We start from the raw sequence: 21,346 nt of genomic DNA on the forward strand, positions 1-21,346 counted from the left end.
GTTGTTGTTGTTAGTTGAGTCTGATCAACTCAATTTAGCATTCAACGATTAGAATAGATGCCTGAGAGCTGAATAGGACCCAGGAGGAACGAAGTATGTGATGAAGAAGTTTGATCGTGCCAAAAGGTGGCCGGTGAACTAAGCAAGTAGAAGCGTGAATCCTTCGGGAATGTAAGACATGTTAAGAAGGAACGTTCCAACCATGTCGGGTAAGATGTTATTGATACTTCGTGTACCCATAAGTGAAGAAGTTGGACATATATATCTAAGCATGACCGAAGATTTCGGTAAGAGTTGTTATTGGAACGGGTTTATGGTATTTTGGAATGTCAGTATAAGGTTACAAGATAGTTAGAAGTAAGGCATTGATTTCCGACGTGCCAAGAATTGTATCGAAAAAGGTTGATGTTGCCATGCATACGTTATGGAATGTTTTACGATGCTAGGAATGAATGATGTGCATTGGTTACTTGAGAAAAAAAAAATATATAGTTGGAGAACTCACCAAAAGCGAACTTGGAACGAAATTTTCCGTTTTTATGAAATTTGCCCGTTCGTTCCAATGGGTTGCAATGGCTATTGGGGAGATGTCTTCACAATAATCTTTTATATGACGAAAAATAATTTATGACATCAAGTAACGAATGCATATCATATCCTAAGATTTTCAAGGAAAAGGACATGGGCAACCATCAACGAAATCGATACGGTTTAAGGTAGCTTTGGAGGTTAATATGTCAAGAGTCAAGAACGAGCTAAGATCAAGAGTATAGAAGTTCCGTCATTTAGAAGGAAAGTCACAGATGTTTATGCATGAGGTATGAAGTAAGAAGTTATAGTGGTGCTAAGTTATGAGGAATCACAAGGTTCACTGATTATGTGGAATTATGACGTATCGCTAGAACCTATGTTTTGCTTAATTAACTTGCTAAGGCTCATTATGAAATTGAACTATCAGGTTTAAAGGATTTTAAAAAAAGAATTACGTGTATGGGTGATTGAAGTTGACATTTTGGAAATTCACAAGAGATTTCTAGGAACCGGTTTGCTACGACACTTGTAGAGCGGGCTAGACTTATTAGAGTCTAGGATTGGTGGCACGTATGTGTTATCAACTCGTTCTATGATTTTAGAGTAACGACCGGGGCCTAAACTCAATATTTGTATACAGTAGAAAATCATCAACGTCAATGACCTGTGCGCTAGCTTACGAAGTTTTCTTTTAAAAGAAAAATCAACGAGCAAGCATTGTTATGATTAAGCAAAATATAGTATGCGAGGATGTGAAGGTACAAGGATTAGATGTTCAAGAAGGATATGTTCAAGTGTTATATGAGTTTGTCAAAGGAATTCGAGTTGCTTGGAAACAGGTTCAATTATGATATGTATGGTAAATGTAACCAGCAAGAACGTAAGGTTTACCCCCAAGTCAAGTATAATGAGCATAAGACAAGTGTAAGGTTGTGATGTTGGTTGCAACTTGAAAGATTTTGAGGATAATTCAAGAAGTGAGTATTCAAGTGATAAGCATCAATTGAAGTCTCAATTGCTCTAATGGAATAGGGTATTAGTTTAAGCCAACCGGTGGGAATCAGAGTAGCGCCATGGAAACTAATCGATTAATCATGAAATATGGAAGTTTAGTATGAAAGAATGTTCGGTTGGTAACACAAGTTGAACAAGAAGCATCATAAGACAAGCGAGGATTTCTCGATGTGATAAGTAAGTATGGATGTTTATATAGCCAGCATTGGCTAAGGTAAAAGTTTAAGGTATGTATCTTTATCTAGATAAAATGAGAAAGACAAGAGTCGCCATATATGAAATGGTTAGGATGCATGGATGATGATTAATGGAAAACATGTAAGATTCAAAAAGGTCACTTTTCGTAACACAAGTAAAGAATCGAAACATCAAGAATGGGGACCGGTATTCAGATAAGATAGTAATTTCAAGTAATATTTGAGGAGATTATTTGAATATTTAAGTTTAATGTCCCTAGATAAGGGGAACAAGTTAATGTCAAGTGGGTCAAGGATCTTCTTGGTTTATATCATGTATTAAAATGTGTATGATGTATGTATATCAGTTAAGAAGGTAAAAATCCACCTTTGAAGTTTAAGTATGTTATTATGTAGGGAGATGCGACTCTCGAGATTTGTGCAATGAGAATCATACTCTCGTATGCAATACTTGTTGAGTGAAAACGATACTTGTTAAGACATGTTAAGTCATGATTTTATAATTTTTAAAAGTTAAGATTGGTATTAAGGAACTTGGGAACGATGCTTATTTTAAAACTCGTGGAATTATACATTTTCGAAACTGATGAGATACGTCGTAAGCAAACTTACTTAAGGCGTACAAACTTCAGGACCAACTTGTCATGGAAAAGGTTTGGGCGAGTTGTAAAATCTTTTTCAAATATAGAAACTCGTCCGGTGGTTCTGTAGTACCATTACAAATTCAGTTTTGGGAATGATAAAATCTTTTTAGTCATGTGTATATTCGTTCCAAGAACCTGAATACCAAAGTTTAAGAAAAAGTTTCCTTAAGAAAGATTTTAGAACATGTATCGTTATCATTTAACAAGAGGTGGCACTTGAAAGTATGCGCATATTTTGGAAACGACAATGTTCGTATGAAGTCAATATCCTACGGGATAGACGGAGATATGTTAAGAATGTATGATGTATGTGCAAGTAAATTTGCTAGGAAGTTTCAAGAACATGTTAACCACAATGTTGGATGTTAGATTGTCAGATAAAGTAACAATTTGATTTCACTTCTTGTGTAAAGCTATATGAGATACCCATGAGTTCGGGTGTGATAAGATGCAATGAGATTGCAATGAAATTGGAAGATTTCTCAAGGCTCTGGAAAAAGATAAGAGATTTGTGGAATTGTCTATACGAGTAAAGAATGTAAGAGGCATAAGTCGCAAAATGCGGTAAGAAAGATTATGTATGCATGAAAAGATGTTTTAAAGATACAAGTAAGCACTGCAGGGCAAACCTGGTTTTCAGTAGGATTCCAGTTAAAAGGCAAATCCTGAGTGTTCATGTTTATGATAAGATATCTTTATGAATGGTTCATGCTAAGCGGGTAAGATACGAGTCCGAGATAATAATACGTCTATGTGTAGCAAGGTAAGTTCTGAATCATGATGTACTAAGATAACCCTATGTATGAGTGGTATTAATAACAAGAAAGCTATATGCTTATGTATGTGAATCGAGAAACAGGACGAAAAACAAACAATGATGAACTTTTTGGATATGTATGAATAAGAAATGTATGGCTCAGACCATAGATGGTAAGTTTTTGTCATGATGATTGGTAGTCAGTCTCTAAATTTCGAGGACGAAATTTTTTAAGGGGGGTAGAATGTAATATCCCGCCTGTCAGTATCGGGGTATTACCAGTCGATCACGTCAGAGGAATTAAAATCATGGAAAGTAAGTTAATGGAAATATTTTATGAGATGTCGGCTTATTACGGATAAAGTATCGGAGTCGTTTTAAACACGATAGAGGCAAGGGCATAATGGTAATTTCATGTGGAAAGGTTTTTTTATTTGGTTTTGCCCCAAAATATCTCACTTTCCTCTTTCTTTTCTCTCTCTAGGTTTTGTTTGTGATTTTGCTCTCCCTTCTCTCTTCTTTCACGCCACCCTTTCCTCTCTTCTTCACCAATCCTTCTCTAATTCTTCTTCCATGCCAAGCATATTTTCTTGTTCCTTCTTAATCCTCAAACATATGGAAGCTTAGTATTCTTTGATCCTTTATCTTTCCTTTCAAGAAGTGATCTAAGATTCTAGGGTTTGGTCTTGATCAAGAAACTAAGGCTTTAGTTGTTGTTTTGGGAGCATATATGAGTATGTTGCATGGGATTGATAAAGCAAGCAAGAATCAATTATGGGTTTGCTTTGAAAGCAAGAGTTAGGGTTTGTTTGTTGTAAGTTCAAACATGGTTCAAGTATGGTTTCTTCATGTTCAAGGTGTATTAGTTTTGCAAGAAGGAATGACAAGTTGATTGGTTTGAGCAAAGGAAGCAATGGAACAAAGTTAGGGTTGTGGCTTGTTTGAGCTTAGAGCTTGGGGATGCTTCAAGAACTTGGTTAGGTGAGTTCCTTAGTTAGTTTCCCTCCCTTTGGGATTATGTTTAAGCCTTGTTAATTAACATGAATCATATGATAATTTCTAGGGTTTTAAGTATAGGTTTAGTTGCCCTTTTTCTTGCCATGCTCGCTATACTTGTATGTACTTGTTCCATGACTGTTTTTATAGGTTTCTAATGATCCTAAGGGTCATATAGCACTTGGTGATGCTTGGTTTGAGGTTTTTAAGTCAAAAATATCAATTTTGAAGTGGCTGGACTGTCACAGCTCGCCACGGCGAGTAAACTGCTCGCAAGGCGAGCTAGAAGGTCGAACAGGGGGGTCCTGCTCGCCCCCAACTTGCCATGGCGAGTAAGAGCTCGCCTCCCCAGTAATTTTACTCGCCTAGGCGCGCAACACAGTGGGGGAACCCATTGTTTTGTTCGCCTCAGGTCGTTTCGGCGTTTCGCGAGCGGTTTTTCTTGTGCAGTCTTTTTAAGAGAAATAAACCCCTCAAACCAAGATCCTAATTGTTAAAGTTTTAAAAGGAGACTTCCTTATAAATGAAACAAGTATTTGGCAAATATGGTAAAGCATGGTAAGCGAGAGTATGATGTTTGATTTGGGTAGCAAGATAATCTTTAAGTTAGGGAATGAACTAGAGCCTCGACTAGTTGTCGAGAACTAGCATGTTTAGCAAGTACCCCTAGAATGTTAAGACGCGAAGTGTAATCTCTTCGCATATGATCTTGTATGTTTAGTTAGCACTTTAAGCCATGGATTGATTAGTCAATCTCTCCACTAAGAATAAGAACATATAAGCTAGAACAAGTAAGAGTTTACCACTAATCGGTTCGATTAAGGTTTCGAGGTAAACAATCAAGTATGTACATGTTTAACTTATGTATACGACAAGACCATGACTAATAAGTAGGTGGCATGTCTCTTGCTATCCACATCAGGGGGATACAAGAGGTTCTCGATTTAAGGGGAACGATTCAAGCCGTAAGGGACCCGCATGTCACTGAAATTAACAAGACGTAGGTGCTCGTGTCTCTTGTTATCCACGTCAGGGGGATACGGGAGGTTCTCGACCTAAGGGGAACGGTTTAAGCCGCAAGGGACCCGCACGACACTGAGGGAGTCCGATGTACGTACATCGGTCATGTATGGGATTGATCTCGGGGTTACTCCACCCGGGACTATCCGGGACTATCGGTTTTAGTCCTTTAACTTAACTTCCACTCTTTTTCATTAACTTTTTACTTTAAATGTATAAGATGGACCAACAGTGTAGATGATTCACAAAAAACTTCATTGTTGCTTTTATTTTAACCATTGGATCAGATTAAAAAATAAAAAAATAAACCATTCAGTTTTGAAGCTTTACTAGAGTAGGAAAAATAAAATAGACGATGATGCATTATTAGACCTAGCAGAGCTTCAATGGTTAATATTAAAAATTAATGAAGTCTTTTGGGGACCACTTAAAATATTGGTCCACCTGAGCCATTTTGTTTGAATGTATGGTGGGAGAATCAAAGTTTGTCTAGATTCTACCTACCTGTTTGACAACAAAGTATCTGCTATTATATGAACTGAATTGTGCTCTTCTCACTTTGTTATGCTACGCTAGATTGCGCCTGTTCACTTATTTGGGAATATAAGCTATAATCACATTTTGCTTACTCCAAATCTACAATATGCTATGTGAAGATATCATCTGAATTTATTTGTACTAAAAAGGAAAAACCAATAGTTTCTTATCTTATCTTAGATAATGCAGGCGGCGACTGCTCTGTCTGCTTGGCTTAACGGAATGCATAGCAGTAACGAAACCACCAGTTTGGGTGCATGCCTACGACAAAATACACATAACGAAGGGGGACACGGCAGCTCTCTTAGAGGCCAGGTGTGTAGCTGAGATGGGAGTCTCTTGTGTCTGTTTTTAGACAGATTGCAAAGTTCTTGTGAATACAATTCATAGCAACAAATGTGATGTTAGTTAATTCGTTTCTATTAAATTAAAATCTTGTTATTTTTTGATTTCTCATACCTTTGTAATCAATATTTTTTATTAATGATATGAGCTAAGTTTTCTTTGGTCAAAGAAAAAGAGATAAAATAGAACTAAGCTTTATTATAAGTTTACAAATGCATGTAGGAGCAATGCAGTAACTCATTTTCCAAATGATATACCCTTCACAGGTAATTTGAACATCAATACTAATACATATACAACATATTTTAATTAAAGATACTTAGATAAGCTATCTGATTGAAGTAGCTTATAAATTTGAGATAAAATGTGATATAAAAAGTGATAAGATATAAGCTTTAAGCTATTTGAGTTAGCTTATTAAGAAATCGCTATAAGCTCGTGAGAAAATAACAGTTATCAAACGAGTCTTTTTTCTTCATATATACAGAATTATGAGCTATATGCCATAAACTACAAACTCAAATACGTGTCTTACAAAACAGAGAGCCTTACTTGGCCCCTTTCGCAGTCAAATATAAGGCATACCCCACATTTTCATATATATATATATATATATATATATATATATATATATATATATATATTATTCTTTGTCTTTACTACAGATTAATTAGTATACTATTCTTAGTCTTTGACTCTTCAAATTCATTAGAAGCCAATAATCAAGGAAGTATAGCCTATACATTTGACCAAGTCAAGATGAATGATTTTTATAAAAAAAAGTAATAATAGCTAGAGACATCTCTTCATTATCAAAATGATACAAGGATTAATTAGCTCCTGCTCCCTCTTCCAAACTAAACCATGATTCTGGTATCACTTGTTTGGGGTCCCTGTGTCGGAATGTTGTTAGATACATCATATCTTCGCTAAAACTTTAAGACATTATATGAATCATCTCAATAATTAATATCTCCAATATTTAGCCCATTTATAGTTAATGTACGACTATCCACTCACACTTGAACCCAACACGTCTTCCTTTATTGTGGTTCTGGAACATTGACATTGGCCCGTTATTGCTCACCACGCTCCGCATAGGCGCATACTCCACAACAATTTCTGAGTTCTTAAAAGTAAGAGAATATTAGGAATTGCTGCTAGTGACCAACAGAAAAGTTTTGCATTCAATTCATCAACAGAAAAGTTGCTGCAGGAAGATTTTAATTTCTCAACCAATAAAATCAATTGGGAACAAGTAGTTTTAGTTTACAAGGCAATGCAGTATAGTAAGTTCAAAATAATTTAAAAGTCCTCTCTACTTTTCCAATTAAGTGTTCTTGTTTGAAGATATGCCATGACAAATAAATCAAACTATACTTCAAAATTCAAAGTCGTCACCTACTTTTTAAAAGTCATCTTGTTTTGAGCTATTTCATTTTTCATGCTTTCCCATTATCTAACAAAATCTTACACATATAATCACACAAGAATCAAACTCATATTTGAATTACATCTTCCTCTCTGATCCAAACAAAGCTCGTGACCATTCTTACTAAAAAAATGTCATTTATTTTGCTTCTTCTTTTATATTCGACAAAAGCATGTGCAGCAATCACACTGTGGCTCGATGCAATGAGAAAGATCGCGAGACACTATTAACCTTCAAACATGGCATCAATGATAGTCTTGGTCGAATATCAACATGGTCAACCAAAAATGATTGTTGTGCTTGGGAAGGAGTCCTTTGTGACAATATTACAAACAGAGTTACAAAAGTTGATCTCAACTACAATTATTTGGAAGGTGAGATGAATCTTTGTATTCTTGAACTTGAGTTTCTCAGTTATTTGGATTTGAGTGATAATAAATTTGATGTGATAAGAATTGCATCCATTCAACACAACATTACACATTCCTCTAAACTTGTCCACCTTAACTTATCCCCCTTCAATTTTGATAATACTCTTCACATGGATAATCTTCATCGGCTTTCTCCATTTTCTTCCTTGAAATATCTCCGCCTTAATGGCATTGATCTTCATGAGGAAACTAATTGGCTTCAAGCAGTGAATACACTTCCTTCACTATTAGAGTTACGGTTAAGAAATTGTAACCTGAACAATTTCCCATCTGTTAAATATTTGAATTTGTCTTCACTTGTAACTCTTTCTCTTTCTGGAAACAATTTTACCTCTTATATACCTGATGGGTTTTTTAATCTCACCAAAAATCTCACATATCTTTACCTTCGGGAGAGCAATATATATGAGATACCTTCAAGCTTACTAAACCTTCAGAAATTGAGATACCTTGATCTCTCTCAAAACTACTTCATGATCAGCTCATCTATTGAGTATTTGAATTTGTCTTCACTTGTAACTCTTTCTCTTTCTGGAAACAATTTCACCTCACATATACCTGATGGGTTTTTTAATCTCACCAAAGATCTCACTTATCTTGACCTTCACGAGAGCAATATACATGGTGAGATACCTTCAAGCTTGCTAAACCTTCAAAATTTGAGACACCTTTATCTCTCTTATAACCAACTGCAAGGACTAATTCCACATGGAATAGGCCAACTACCAAATATTCAATACCTCGATCTCTCTGAAAACTAACTACAAGGATCAATTCCCACGACTCTAGGAAACCTCTCATCTTTAGAAGAACTAGACTTGAGTAATTCAAGTTTTGTATTCCAATTTGATTTGGATTGGGTTCCTCCTTTTCAACTCTCTGTCCTTCCATTGAGAAATACACAGAAGTCACTACAACTTCTTGACTTATCGAGCTCAGGAATTTCGTTGGTAGATAAAAATAAGTTCTCAAACCTTATAGAAAGAATACCCAATGAAATTTATTTGTCAAATAATTCGATTCCTGAAGACATATTTAACCTTACACTAAATTGTTCCACTTTATTGTTGGATCAGAATAATTTCACAGGCGGACTCACGAACATATCACCAATGTCCAATAGAATTGATTTGTCTTACAACTCCTTCTCAGGATCAATTCCACATAGTTGGAAGAACTTGTCAGAACTGGAAGTCTTGAACCTGTGGAGTAATAGGCTGTCTGGTGAAGTTCTAACACACCTCTCTGCTTCAAAACGATTGTCATTCATGAATTTGGGAGAAAATGAAATTTCTGGAACCATACCAGTCAGCTTATCACAAAACTTACAAGTGGTCATATTGAGAGCTAACCAATTTGAAGGGATTATTCCGCAACAACTATTCAATCTCTCCTATTTGTTTCACTTAGACCTTGCACATAACAAACTTTCAGGATCTTTGCCACACTGCGTCTACAACTTGACTCAAATGGATGTTGATCATATGGATTCATGGTATGTTACCACTGTTGATTTATTTACCAAAGGTCAAGATTATGTGTATGATGTTAGCCCGAACAGGCGAACGATTGACCTTTCGGTCAATAACTTATTTGGAGAAGTTCCATTGGAATTGTTTCGGCTTATTCAAGTTCAAACATTGAACTTATCTCACAATAATTTGACTGGAACAATTCCAAAGACGATTGGAGGCATGAAAAATATGGAATCTCAGGATCTCTCTAATAATAAGTTTTTTGGTGAAATTTGTTGGGTATTTGTATTGGCTGCATTGTTGCTAAAACAAATATCCTTGTTCTGTAAGTTGGAACCAATGTTCCAGCATGTGGTTAGGCAGCTCTGTGAGATGTTGGATACAATGTTCCAACATCCTGGCATGGTTCAGTGTGCCTGGGTTCTGCCTTATCTGTACGCACGTAGTTTATCCATTAAGGAAACCATATTTCCTTTACTTACTGACCAAGTAACGCGCATATCTTATTAGAATCAGTTGTGGAATATTACTAAAATAGATAATTTATTTTAGGAAAATATTTGTTACGATTTGGAATGTTTCCTAATAGGTTCCGACATATTAGGACCTTCCAGAATTGTTTCTGATTATGTTTTGCAGGTTTGCTGAACCAATCTGCAAGTTTACTGAAGCCCAATGATTATTTAGCCCAAGCTGCTTCAGTATAAAAGGAAGACTTGAAGACCTAATTGCTCATTCAAGCCGTCACGCTAAAAAGTTTAGATTTTTAGGGTTTGAGTCTTCATGTATTCTACTCTTGTATCGATTGTGATGCAGGTTTAGGATCTTTACTGTGTTCTTGCTAGTGTCGTGTTTAGATACTTGTTTAGGACTAGTTTTGTGAGTATTGATACTCTTGTGCATCAAACCGAAGTTGTGAAACAAGGTTTGGTTGTTTGTGTTGGAAGGTAACTTCTATCTTTTTGTGTTTGAGGTCTGATAGGTCACTGGGGCAATGACTGACCATTAGGATAGTGAGATGGGATCTCAAATCTAGGAGTTCCTAGGTTGAAGTCTAGACGGGTAGGTCCTAGGTCATATAGTGTAAATGAGGAGTTTGCTGAGAGCTACTGAATAAGGACTACACTAGTGGATTTCCTTCCTGGCTTGGTAGCCCCCAGATGTAAGCGTGTTGTGCTGAACTGGGTCAACAAACTCACCGTGTTCTTTATTTTTCCTATCCTTTATTTTTCTTGTTTTTATTACTGTTTTATCGCTCGATGTTGAAACATTAACCGGAACATTGCAAACGTTAAAACATCTGACAGTACTTTTAAAACAAGTGCGCTAGAATTTCAAAATTCCTCAGAGCATGGCTCTCTTAAATTTTTTGGAGGTGTTGAATTTATCTTGCAATAATTTTGACTTAAAAATCCCAGTTGGAACTCAACTTCAAAGTTTTAATGCATCAAGTTACATTGGGAATCCTAAATTATGCGGAGCTCCTCTCAATAATTGTACCACAAAAGAAGAAAATCCTAAAACTTCAAAGCCATCTACAAAGAATGACGATTATGACTCCATAAAAGAATCATTGTACCTTGGCATGGGGGTTGGATTTGCAGCAGGTTTCTGGGGGATTTGTGGTTCTTTGTTTCTTTTTAGAAAATGGAGGCATGCATGCTTTCGGTTTATTGATAGAGTGGGCGACAAGCTCTATGTTACTTTGATCGTAAAGTTAAATAGCTTTCGCAGAAACTGAGCTGCTGTTAGTTAAGGTTAGTTAAACCTACCTCACAGTTTCATTGATTAGACTATAGAGTATTTTGTTATTCATAACTGAACACATGTTAAGTTTTATAGATTATTTTTGTTTTATTATATAATTCCATTTAACTTATATCCATTGCATTTGCTTCATATTTATCAGGTGATTAGGACTGTGACAGATCTTGGATATAATTTTGCAAACAAAGTCAATATTGTGATATCAATAAGAAAGAGAAGACACTGTTGAAAAGCTTTCTATACAAGTCATGAAATGGTTGCATTCATTTTGCCAACTGTTGTTGGGGCTTGTCCTCACCTCATGTGTTGCTTATGTTATGTATCTCTCTTCTTTTTATTAGTTTATGTATCAGTTTATGCAGATAGTTGCAGAATAAGAGTTTGTGTGGAAACTTTGCTGCTTTCAATTTTACATTATAGCTAGATGCCATACTATATTTTTTTTTTTTTGGTCAAGCTGCCATACTATATTTTATTTGCATTACAAAAGCAAAAAGAAAAAAACAAAGCCTCTATAAGAAAATACTGAATTCTTCCCCGCATTTTCTAAGTCTTCTTTGTTTGGATGTTTCTCTCTTTTTTTTTTCTCTCTTTATCTCTAGCTTCTTAATTTCATATTCCAATATTTCTACATAATCATATTCAAACACTAAGAAATAGACTCTCACTTTAATAAATCAACTATAGCCACTTTTACTTCACAAACTGTAACATTTGCAAACACATTCTATTGAGAATCATGATATCAGAGAAGAAAGAGATAAAAGCTTAAGAAAATGTTGTATTAGAAACTATGAGAATTATGCAAATGATCAAGTTTGTTACAAAATATATCCACCTTCTACCTTATATAGTGACTAACTAAATTGAGTGTAACTACCTATATTTCAACACATTCCACAAAAGCATGTCTAGCGGTCAAATAGCGGTTTGTAAGAGTCTTAATGCAACGATCCTCGCGCTCTTCCCATGAACCAACGCTTTGCAATGAGAAAGATCCATGGACTTCGTAAATTAATCTCCAAACAAAGAATCGTTGATGAGTTTACCTCATTGTAATCAATATTTTTTCTTAATGATATGAGCTGTTGAGTTTTCTTTGTAAAACACAGAAATAAACTAGAACTTACTTCGATATTTGTTTTGATATCCTGTCAAAGATAATTAACTACACTAACTTACATGTCTGGGGAAAAGGAAGAAAATACTGCAAAGCTCAAAATCGGAGATGGTAATCTTCTACTCCAGAAACGCCTTAGATGAAAATCTTTCTCGTCTTTCCCTTTCTCGATTCAACATGGTAACCTTTTTCGTAAAATTTCTTATTTTTTAGTTCACAGACGCCGCTTTTTATGTTTGATCTGTGATCTATACAATGTTAAAATTTAAGCAGTAACTGCTATCTGCACATCCAACAGCTCACTATTAATAAAACCAAATTTTAGAATTTTGAAATTGAATGAGTTATTTTATTCATTACAGGTTTATGCCGCACATCGCATGCAAGTCATTGCTTAATAAGACATGGTGAGAATCATCATGCAGATACATTTACTAGCTGCGAGAGTTAATTCATTTGGATGTATTGCTTGCTGGTTTTGAGGCAGATATGATTTTTGCACCATGTGGTTTAAATTGGATTTTGTTTGATGCAAGAGTTTAGGATTATTGGAATTATTGAGAATGAGATAATGTCATCTTCTTGTGCAGTTTTGTAATATCTCATTAAAAATAGAAGACTTCCTACTAATTATCGGTAGGTTGATCTTCATTGAATGTCCAAATAATTATTAAGTTGCAACTCGTAATTTTGATGAAACAGTTCCACATTTTTTACCACAACGACGAAGTTATCCCTAAGCGGTTCCACTTCTAATTCTTCAAAATAATGCTTGAAACACCTACAACAGACACAACCATCACTGATTGTTCATTACTTGCAAAAACTTTTTCGATTCTTAATTTAAATGAAGGATCGTTCGAATCAGAAGAACGCTTACATCAATTACTATTTTGTCTCACAGTGATCGCAAGGCAGATTTTGCTTGCTAGCTATGTTGTATAAACATATAGGTAACACTGTTGTCGTAAACAACCCGATCTTGCGATATAGTGAATAATATTGTGAACAGCCATGCTATATTATATCATCATCACCCATCGTTTAATTGTTGAGCTAAAGTAAATTTATCTTTTCCGTTAGTTAATAAAAAAAAAATAGGTGTTGGAACAAAAATAAAGATATAAAGTTCGTTTTAGTATGATTTCATGAATTGCAGTTTACAATGATGATACATGTACAATTTTATAACATAAATTAAACAAAAAAGATGACAACCATTGCACATCCGCAAATAGTATTTCAAGAAATTAATAAAACAAACATTTATAGAAGCTTGAAAGTTTCTATCTCATTCTTAATAAGTGTAAGATTTGGAATTTGTGGCCAATTTGACAACTGTAGATAATAATAAATATATCATATCATCTCTTATTATGGCCTCCAAATGAGTCCTAAAGTCGATCACTATTGCTAGTTAACATTTTCTCATTAAAAACAAAAATGGAAAAATATTTTGATAATTTCTTTTGGACAAATCTTTAATTATATAAATATTTCAAAAGAAAATATTTTAAGTTTTCCTAGTCATTTTTCCAAGTCTTCTTGTTTGGATATTTCCTATTTTTTTCTTGCTTCTTTCATACGCCAAATTTACAAGAGAAGTCACTAAGAAATCACGCTGCCACTTGAATCAATCAATAATGAAATTAAAACTAAGACAATTTTATAGACTTCAATTTTTATTTTACTTAATAAAAATATCTCATATTTGACCATTTTCAAATTAAAACTAATAAAGAAATTATTTAAAAATAAAATTCAAATAGAAATACTGAAATAGTAAATGAATCGATTATGTTCATTTACATGTCAAAATAAAATTTAAACGAAAAATATTTAGTATGGACTCTAAAATTGCCTCACATGAAAATTCATCTAACACTCTAAGTTGTTGCTCAATAATCCCCGCAAAATTGCTCACATTTCAGAAAAAACCTATCAAGAGTTATGATCCGATTAGGGTTTACACACAAAAAAAAAAAACTATTGGAAGTTTCCGCTTGATTGGTTGAAATTTTAGATTGAAGATGTGTTTGGTGTCCAACAAAATTACATGATACATATAAGTATATTTAATTTAATCACTTTTATTTTTCATATTTTATTGTCGATGTTTACCTGATAGTGTATGTGTTGTGTCCACTGTTCATGATTGTATCAGTGCTTCATGACTATGTAGAATATACACACAAGCATGACAATTTATAATCACTTTTATTTTCTCTGCTATGCAAACCAAAGTAGTGAACTTTCCAATGTTTGATTGCGTGACATAAATAGTAAAATTCACGTCACCAAAAAATGTTATTATAATGGTAAAGTTTTTATTTTTTTATCCGTAAGTCCAAGCTCAACTGGCAAAATGCCGAAATTGTTAGGCCGGATGCCATGATCGGGGTTCGAATCCCGGTACCTCCACCTGTGTGTGTGAGTTTATAATGGCTTTGTCATTTCGTCTATCTACAAAAAAAAAAAGTTTTTATTTTTTATTTTCTTGAGGGGTTATAATGGTAAAGTTAACATGTGCTTGATTATAGTCTAGCAGAATTAAATTTCATGTTAGGAACAAATTTGTATTACTTCGTTAATTTGTATTAATTTCATGTGCTTGATTTTATGCTTATCGTTAATCTGTACGGCATATATACGCATAACAATTTCCTTTGTCATATCCAAAAGGTTCAAATAATAACAGAATTGCTGTCCACAAAAGTTTCAAATAATTTGACACCAACTTTAAAACATGAGGTTTCAACTTAAGAAATTCTAAAATTTCCAAGTCTTGTTTCAAACCCCATTTGAATGTTTTAGACATACTTTCTTATCCAGTATTCTGTTCCATGATTGCTAGAATCTTTGGTTGAATCAGATATCAAGACACGAGCCATTTACTCAACTGAGGCAGATTCCTTCACGTTATTGACTAAGTCAAGCATATGGGAACTTCATTATGCAATTCCCTCTTAATTTTTATGAAGAAAGTGTTGCTAATTTAATTGGTTTTTGTAGAGAAAGTGGAACTTCATTATACAGTTTCTCTCAATGATCAGTGACTTTGTGAGGCATAATTAACTCATTTATTTAAGTCTATGGAATATAAGCCATTCAAACACGAACTTGGTACAAGAATAATACATGGCAGAAACATAGCAAAAGAGATTGCAATTGATGGTTGTGGATGAAAAGAAGATCATAATGTCGATCCGAAATGACTGAATAGTCTGGTTTAAATTTGTGCAATGAGTCAAGTAAATAATAGAGATAGAATTGCAACCCTCATTGTTTCACTATTGATTTATTGTAACAGTACAGTATGAAACAGAGAATTACAGTGCAATCTAGTATGGATAGAAATCGATTTCTTGAAAAGGAATACAATATATAGTACTAGAAGATAAAAGAAAGAGAGCTTAAGTTGGTTGAAAGAGTTCTTTTCTCGATGTGCTGATGATGCTCCAATTGAAGTGATAGAGTAACATACTCGAGCTCGAGCTTATCTTCTTTATCTTGTAGGTAGCACTATATTTTCAACAACTAAAGGGAATAAGGACCATGTTAGATGAGGGCAATATGCCTTCTAATAATTCAAATAAATGAGACATAATAACTTCAAATGTGATAGATTGGTCCCTCAAGTCATAAAAACGCCGTTGCCTTTTTAATTAGTTTTCTGACCATCTCATTAAAAATACTTGGCCGTTTTGATGTTGATTTGACAAGTCCATGTAAGATTAGAGCAAAAGATGCGACGAAAATATGCAAATAATCAGCTTTGGTAAAGCACCCTAGTAAACCTATATTTTCATCTTTCAGAACTAAAACAAAAGGACAATAATCATTTAAACATGTTCAAACACATTAAGCATATTGTGGATTCCACATTTGGAGCATCCAGAATTGATTCTGGAGTTCTAAAATTGATTTTAACAATTTTGGTTCCTCTCAAGTAGAATTGATTTTACTTCCACAAAGTGGCATGCTCTAGAGTCCCATTCCACCAACCAACACAACTGAGAAAAAATCAGCCACTTCTTTAGTGGTATGCTCAGTTTATAACATTTGGCTAATGTGAAGCTCAGTTTCTTCTCGGTATATTTTAAATATGTAAATCTATGTGAGCTTTTTTACCTTTATTTTCATATATATTAATGTTTAAATTCACAGAAAAGTTTATGTTTGGTAGATATATTCATCGTTAGCACAATCAAGAGCTTTCCCTTTTGAGCTGGTATTTCGAATAATCTATTTATAGAATAGAAGCATTGAAGCCTGGATTGTAGATACAAATATAGTATGACATATGGGTATAAGTGGCAGAGCCAGGCAAAAAAAATTGGGATGGCCGTTATCAAATAAACTAAAATATATAAGTCATATTATTTTTTTCAAACGGAGAATTTATTTATTTATATTTTTTTTTAAAAAAAGCAAAGAAGATTTTATTACTCAAAGTCTCACCACAAAGCATAAGGCATACTTTGAGTGAGACAAAAGATACAAATAATGATAGGCAGAACAACACCTCTAACCAAAAAATATACAAACTCAAGAGATTCCTAAAGATAGGTACAAAATGAAGGAACAAACCAACACAAAGCAGCCAACAAGCTCCTGCTAAAAATCAATATGCCCACCTATGCCAATTATGGTTGAGATTCTGTCAAATTAGAAGAGAAGTTCCTGCACCCACAGCAAAGCCCGCAACAAAACTAGGAATGGCATGCTTGTAATTTTCAAATAACATCGAGGGTATAATAGTAATTTCCCAAAAATAATGGGTAGGCCATGGCCAGCCCCAGTCCCCATGTGGCTCCGCCACTGGGTATAATACAACACGACTACAAAGATATTTTTGAAATAGAGGATACTATATAGCCTAGATATCTTAACAAACCTTTATAAAACAAAAACCTTATACAGATGCATGAAGTATGCTTGTAAAGAAGGAGACATTAATCACTCCGTATTTATAACAATGTACTTGTGATTATTTGAAAAAAAAAAAAAAGAAGATAATTTGTGCTATATTATAAACCATATGTATGGATTAACAAAAGTACATTTAGTAGAACTATAAAGATGTTTCAGGAAGTGCCCGGGGAGTATTTAATTAAACAATGACTTGGTCCGATACAACACAAGTGCGTACCTTAACAAATTTTATAGAACAAACAATTTGTACAGATGTAGAATATTTGTAAAGGAACATACATTGATCATTCATTATTAATATATAACTGTAATGATCACAATTTCTAAGAAGATACTTGTGATTATAACAAAAATAATATAGTTTCCGCTTATGTTACTATATTCTAAACCCTGTGTTTGGATATCAACAAAATCATACTATTTGTAGAACTCAACAAGTTTCAAGAACCACTTAGGAAGTATCTTAAAACAAAGTTTCTAAGAAATAGTATAAAACATGAGTATGGTGCTCGATACAGGTACAACACCGATACTATTCCTTTTTTATTTTTTGGAGTATCTAGGCGTCATAGTCTTCAAGCTGTCATAGATTCATGTTTGTAAAGATCTCCAAAGTTTTTTTCTGATTTCTGTATTTATTGGCATCAAGGTAGAAAATTAACTTGAATGGATCATGGGGCAATAGCAAAGACACCTCACCCTATTTCTGAATTAGGCATAGACTTCGTTACTATGTTGTCTGTGATTATTGCTTGTTCTGACATCAAAGAAATCTAATGTAGTAAAACTAATTAGACGTAAGAATAAAATCCAGAATCAGCTTTCTATGTGGTAGATTTAGCACCATTCCTTGTGCTTTTAATTCAGTATGCATTACCTGCACGCATACTGGTTGGTATATGCTTACACATTTGTTGATCACTTCTTTTCAGATTGGTCCTTTACTTGGATCTCAAGGTAGTAGGCAAGAATTAAAGTTCGAGTTCAACTAAATTTGCAGTATTGAATCAGATACAGTCAGTACGAAGTTTCATTTTTCCATCGTGGTATGAATTGTGTTTTTCTGAGAGATCTTGTTATACACAAACTTTGTGTGGCTTCAGTCGGTCTAGGATCATGTGGATGATCATCATTCGAATTTTGGCTTTCATAATCACCATAATGTACTTGGTTTTTTTTTGTAAATAACAGCTTTGTCGTCGTACAATTTTGCAAGCTGATTGTTCAAGTAAAGATAAAGCTAATAGATTTCTGAAGTGAATGAGAATATCTATGGTGGAATGACAACGGCAGATTTCTAAATGAGATGCAATCATGACTGGTTTCTGTGATTTGTGATACTTGTTCTATGCAGTCAGACACATGGTTAGATTGATTGTGTTTTTTCATTTTGCAATTTTAAAAGCAATTTCGAAGAACTGTGTTTTAGATCAAGTATTGGCGGTTTTCTTTTTTAAGTTTTAAAAACTAGAAATGAGAAAATGTTTTGTTGAACACTTTCAGAAAATATACCAATCAAACGAATATTATACTTTTCAAAAATAGTAATTAAAAAGACATGTATTTTTACTACAAATACGGTTATCCATTGAATTCTCATTTTAAAGGAAAAAAAATGCTAGATGCTCCTTTTAAAAGAACTCGTGCTATAACTTTATTGTTTCAGATCATCAATGAGAGCAATAAATTAGAACTTTGGCAAGAAGAGAAGGCGCAATAACAAGATTATTTTCCTAAGAATATTGACCTGATATTATAGTTAAGTGATATTAAAAGCATGGCAGAGGATCTAAAACTGTATGATGTTTGCCCTTTCTGTTTTTCTTTATAATAGTTTGTACTTGTAATTTTCTAGTTATATTCTTTGATTTGGTTAGTATATTGAAGGGGATTGCTATACATAGTGAGAAAATCCGTCGGGAAATTTCACGAGGACGGCGTGTCGCTATTTAGAGTTGTGCATAGAATACATGAGGCAATTTTAACTAGGACTTGGGTGGAAAACAAGATACATGGCCAATGGGAATGACTTTGGGATAATTTCGCTATAATGTTATCGCGAAAACTAGCATTATCCTATATTGTATGATTAGAACAGGAAGCGAAAAGTGCACTTCCCATAAATTGATCTATCAATCTCTAAAATATAGAAATTTAGAGGTTATCTTATGGGAGTGGTTATGGTGCATAAAGAAATCCTTATGCACCGTGCATAAATCCCAACATAATTGCTTCCTACACCCCCAAACGCGAAAACAAATTGAATGATCACTGTCGTTCATCATCATCACCACTGGAATCTTCAATTTCATCAACATTGTCGTTCAGCATCATCACCGTACTGGAATGCCAAAACCATTTTGCTATGGAAATGGTTTCTGTGAGTTGTACTCCAAAACCATTTTGCGGTGGAAATGGTTTCCAGAATCTTCAATCTCATCATCAACACCGTCGTTCATCATCTTCACCGTCATCACCGTACCGGAATGCCAAAACCATTTTGCTGTGGAAAACCATCAGATGTACTTAATGGTTTTCTTTGATCCAGCAGGGTGCAGTTGAAAAGTTGAAAACAGAACCGCCAGAAATCACATTCCTGCACCGTTTCCTTAGCATCTTTCGAGATCTTCGTGTTCGCCGGTAAAGCTTTTTTCATTATTCTGCTCACGTTTGCAATCGGTAGAAAAATTGAAACAATTGAAACAAACAATTTGAAACAATCGGTAGAAAAATTGAAACAATTGAAACAAACCCAGCGATCGTGTTTCCTCTGCGATCACGTTCAAACAGAATCTTCAATTACACCGGAGCTTCATCTTCGCGTTCTGCTGGTTCCTTGGAGAACGGATTTCGGTTTCTAAAACTGTAGATCTAGCTTGTTTTGTTCATCTTTTTGTGTTTTTGTTTGTAGATCTAAGTAGAGAAGAGAAAGAGGAGTGATTTGGTATAAAAAATTTCAGAATAAAGTAAAAAAAAATACTCCGGCGTGGCGGCTCTCTGACCGACCACCGCGCCGGAGGTGTTTCGACCACCCTTCCCTTTCTTCTCCGATCTGCTGTTTGTAGAGAGAAGATGAAGCTCATGCCTCTTTCCTAGGATTATTACAAGTGTCCAATTAATCTGATGGTTGTGAAGTCCTTATGCATTGTGCATAAGTTATGGCTTATGCACCATAACTTTTCCCGTAATCATATGCTTGATTTAAAAAAAAAAAAAATTATGTACGTGTGTATCAGTATCTAATTGTGCACGCACCTATACTACGTATCCGGGATTCACAGGGCACAAGTTTGAAAAATGGCGTTATTAACTATGTTAAGAGCAGTCTTGCACATACAAAATTAGCTATGTTTTGTTAAAACGTACGTTATGTGTCAGAGTGACATATTTTAGGATAAAAGGAGTATTAGTTAAACAAAATCAACAAAGCAAGTTACTCATTGCAATTTGGACAAACAATCAATTGAGATTTAAAGTTCTATTAGCTATATGTTAGCTTGTTAGTGTCTGCGATCAACTCAGTTGAGATAATTTTCACTGTTGTGATGTTGTTCCACCCATTTTTCTTAAAAAAGTGACATGTCTAGTATGTTTTAGAAAAAGAAAAAAGAGTAACCGCTGGAAGATGAGTCATTATTCTAACGTAAGCTCAGATATGTTTCTATAAGAAAATGTGAGGTACATAGATACAGCTCATGAAGTTAGATTGTAGTCTAGAATCTAAAGTATTCATGTGTGAACTCCCCCAGAGGTATGTTTCAAAATAAGTTCTAGAATCTTTTCCCTGTTTGCTTTAAATTTTCAAGCCATTCCTAGCCCACTTTAACCCATAGAGGTTTTCAAGTTATATCTATCTTCCAACCTCGATACATTCATATGTTCCTGTACTTTTGCTTTTCAGATCCCATTTTCTCCCATGTCACCATATACACTATCATAATTGACCACTACAAGCAATCTTTATTATACAATCCATTGAAAATAAATAAATAAATAAAAGTGGACATCAATAACTGTTACCTATCAACAAAAGTGGATATAAAGTAAAGAGCAAAGCAAAAATGGAACTACTGTTTGTTGAAAATGTTATCAATCCAACACCAAAATATAAGTAACCACTAGCTAAGCTCGCCTAAAGCAGCATG

General features: G+C 34.3%; 1 protein-coding gene and 1 pseudogene across 1 annotated transcript; both read left to right on the top strand.

The window, feature by feature from the left end:
- The first annotated feature begins 7,604 nt into the window (after window positions 1-7,604).
- LOC146937906 (receptor-like protein EIX1) lies at window positions 7,605-8,704 on the top strand (annotated as a pseudogene).
- A 287-nt stretch (window positions 8,705-8,991) lies between these two features.
- On the top strand, window positions 8,992-11,654 carry LOC146937907 (receptor-like protein EIX2). Its single transcript, XM_085752006.1, has 3 exons — window positions 8,992-9,658; window positions 10,710-11,136; window positions 11,289-11,654. Exons 1-2 carry the CDS (start codon window positions 9,017-9,019, stop codon window positions 11,118-11,120), a joined length of 1,053 nt encoding a protein of 350 aa, XP_085608132.1. The 5' UTR covers window positions 8,992-9,016; the 3' UTR covers window positions 11,121-11,136; window positions 11,289-11,654.
- Window positions 11,655-21,346: the final 9,692 nt, after the last annotated feature.

The sequence above is a fragment of the Medicago sativa genome, chromosome 3 (genome assembly GCF_051527215.1).
Source record: "Medicago sativa cultivar Bolivia chromosome 3, Bolivia_mono, whole genome shotgun sequence".
NCBI classification, from domain to species: Eukaryota; Viridiplantae; Streptophyta; class Magnoliopsida; order Fabales; family Fabaceae; genus Medicago; species Medicago sativa.

Excerpts from the sequence above, each read along its gene's own strand:
- LOC146937907 (XM_085752006.1), top strand. The coding sequence starts at position 9,017 with ATGTCCAATAGAATTGATTTGTCTTACAACTCCTTCTCAGGATCAATT. Across the intron at positions 9,659-10,709 it reads TTTTTGGTGAAATTTGTTGG|AATTTCAAAATTCCTCAGAG; the intron begins GTATTTGTATTG and ends CAAGTGCGCTAG.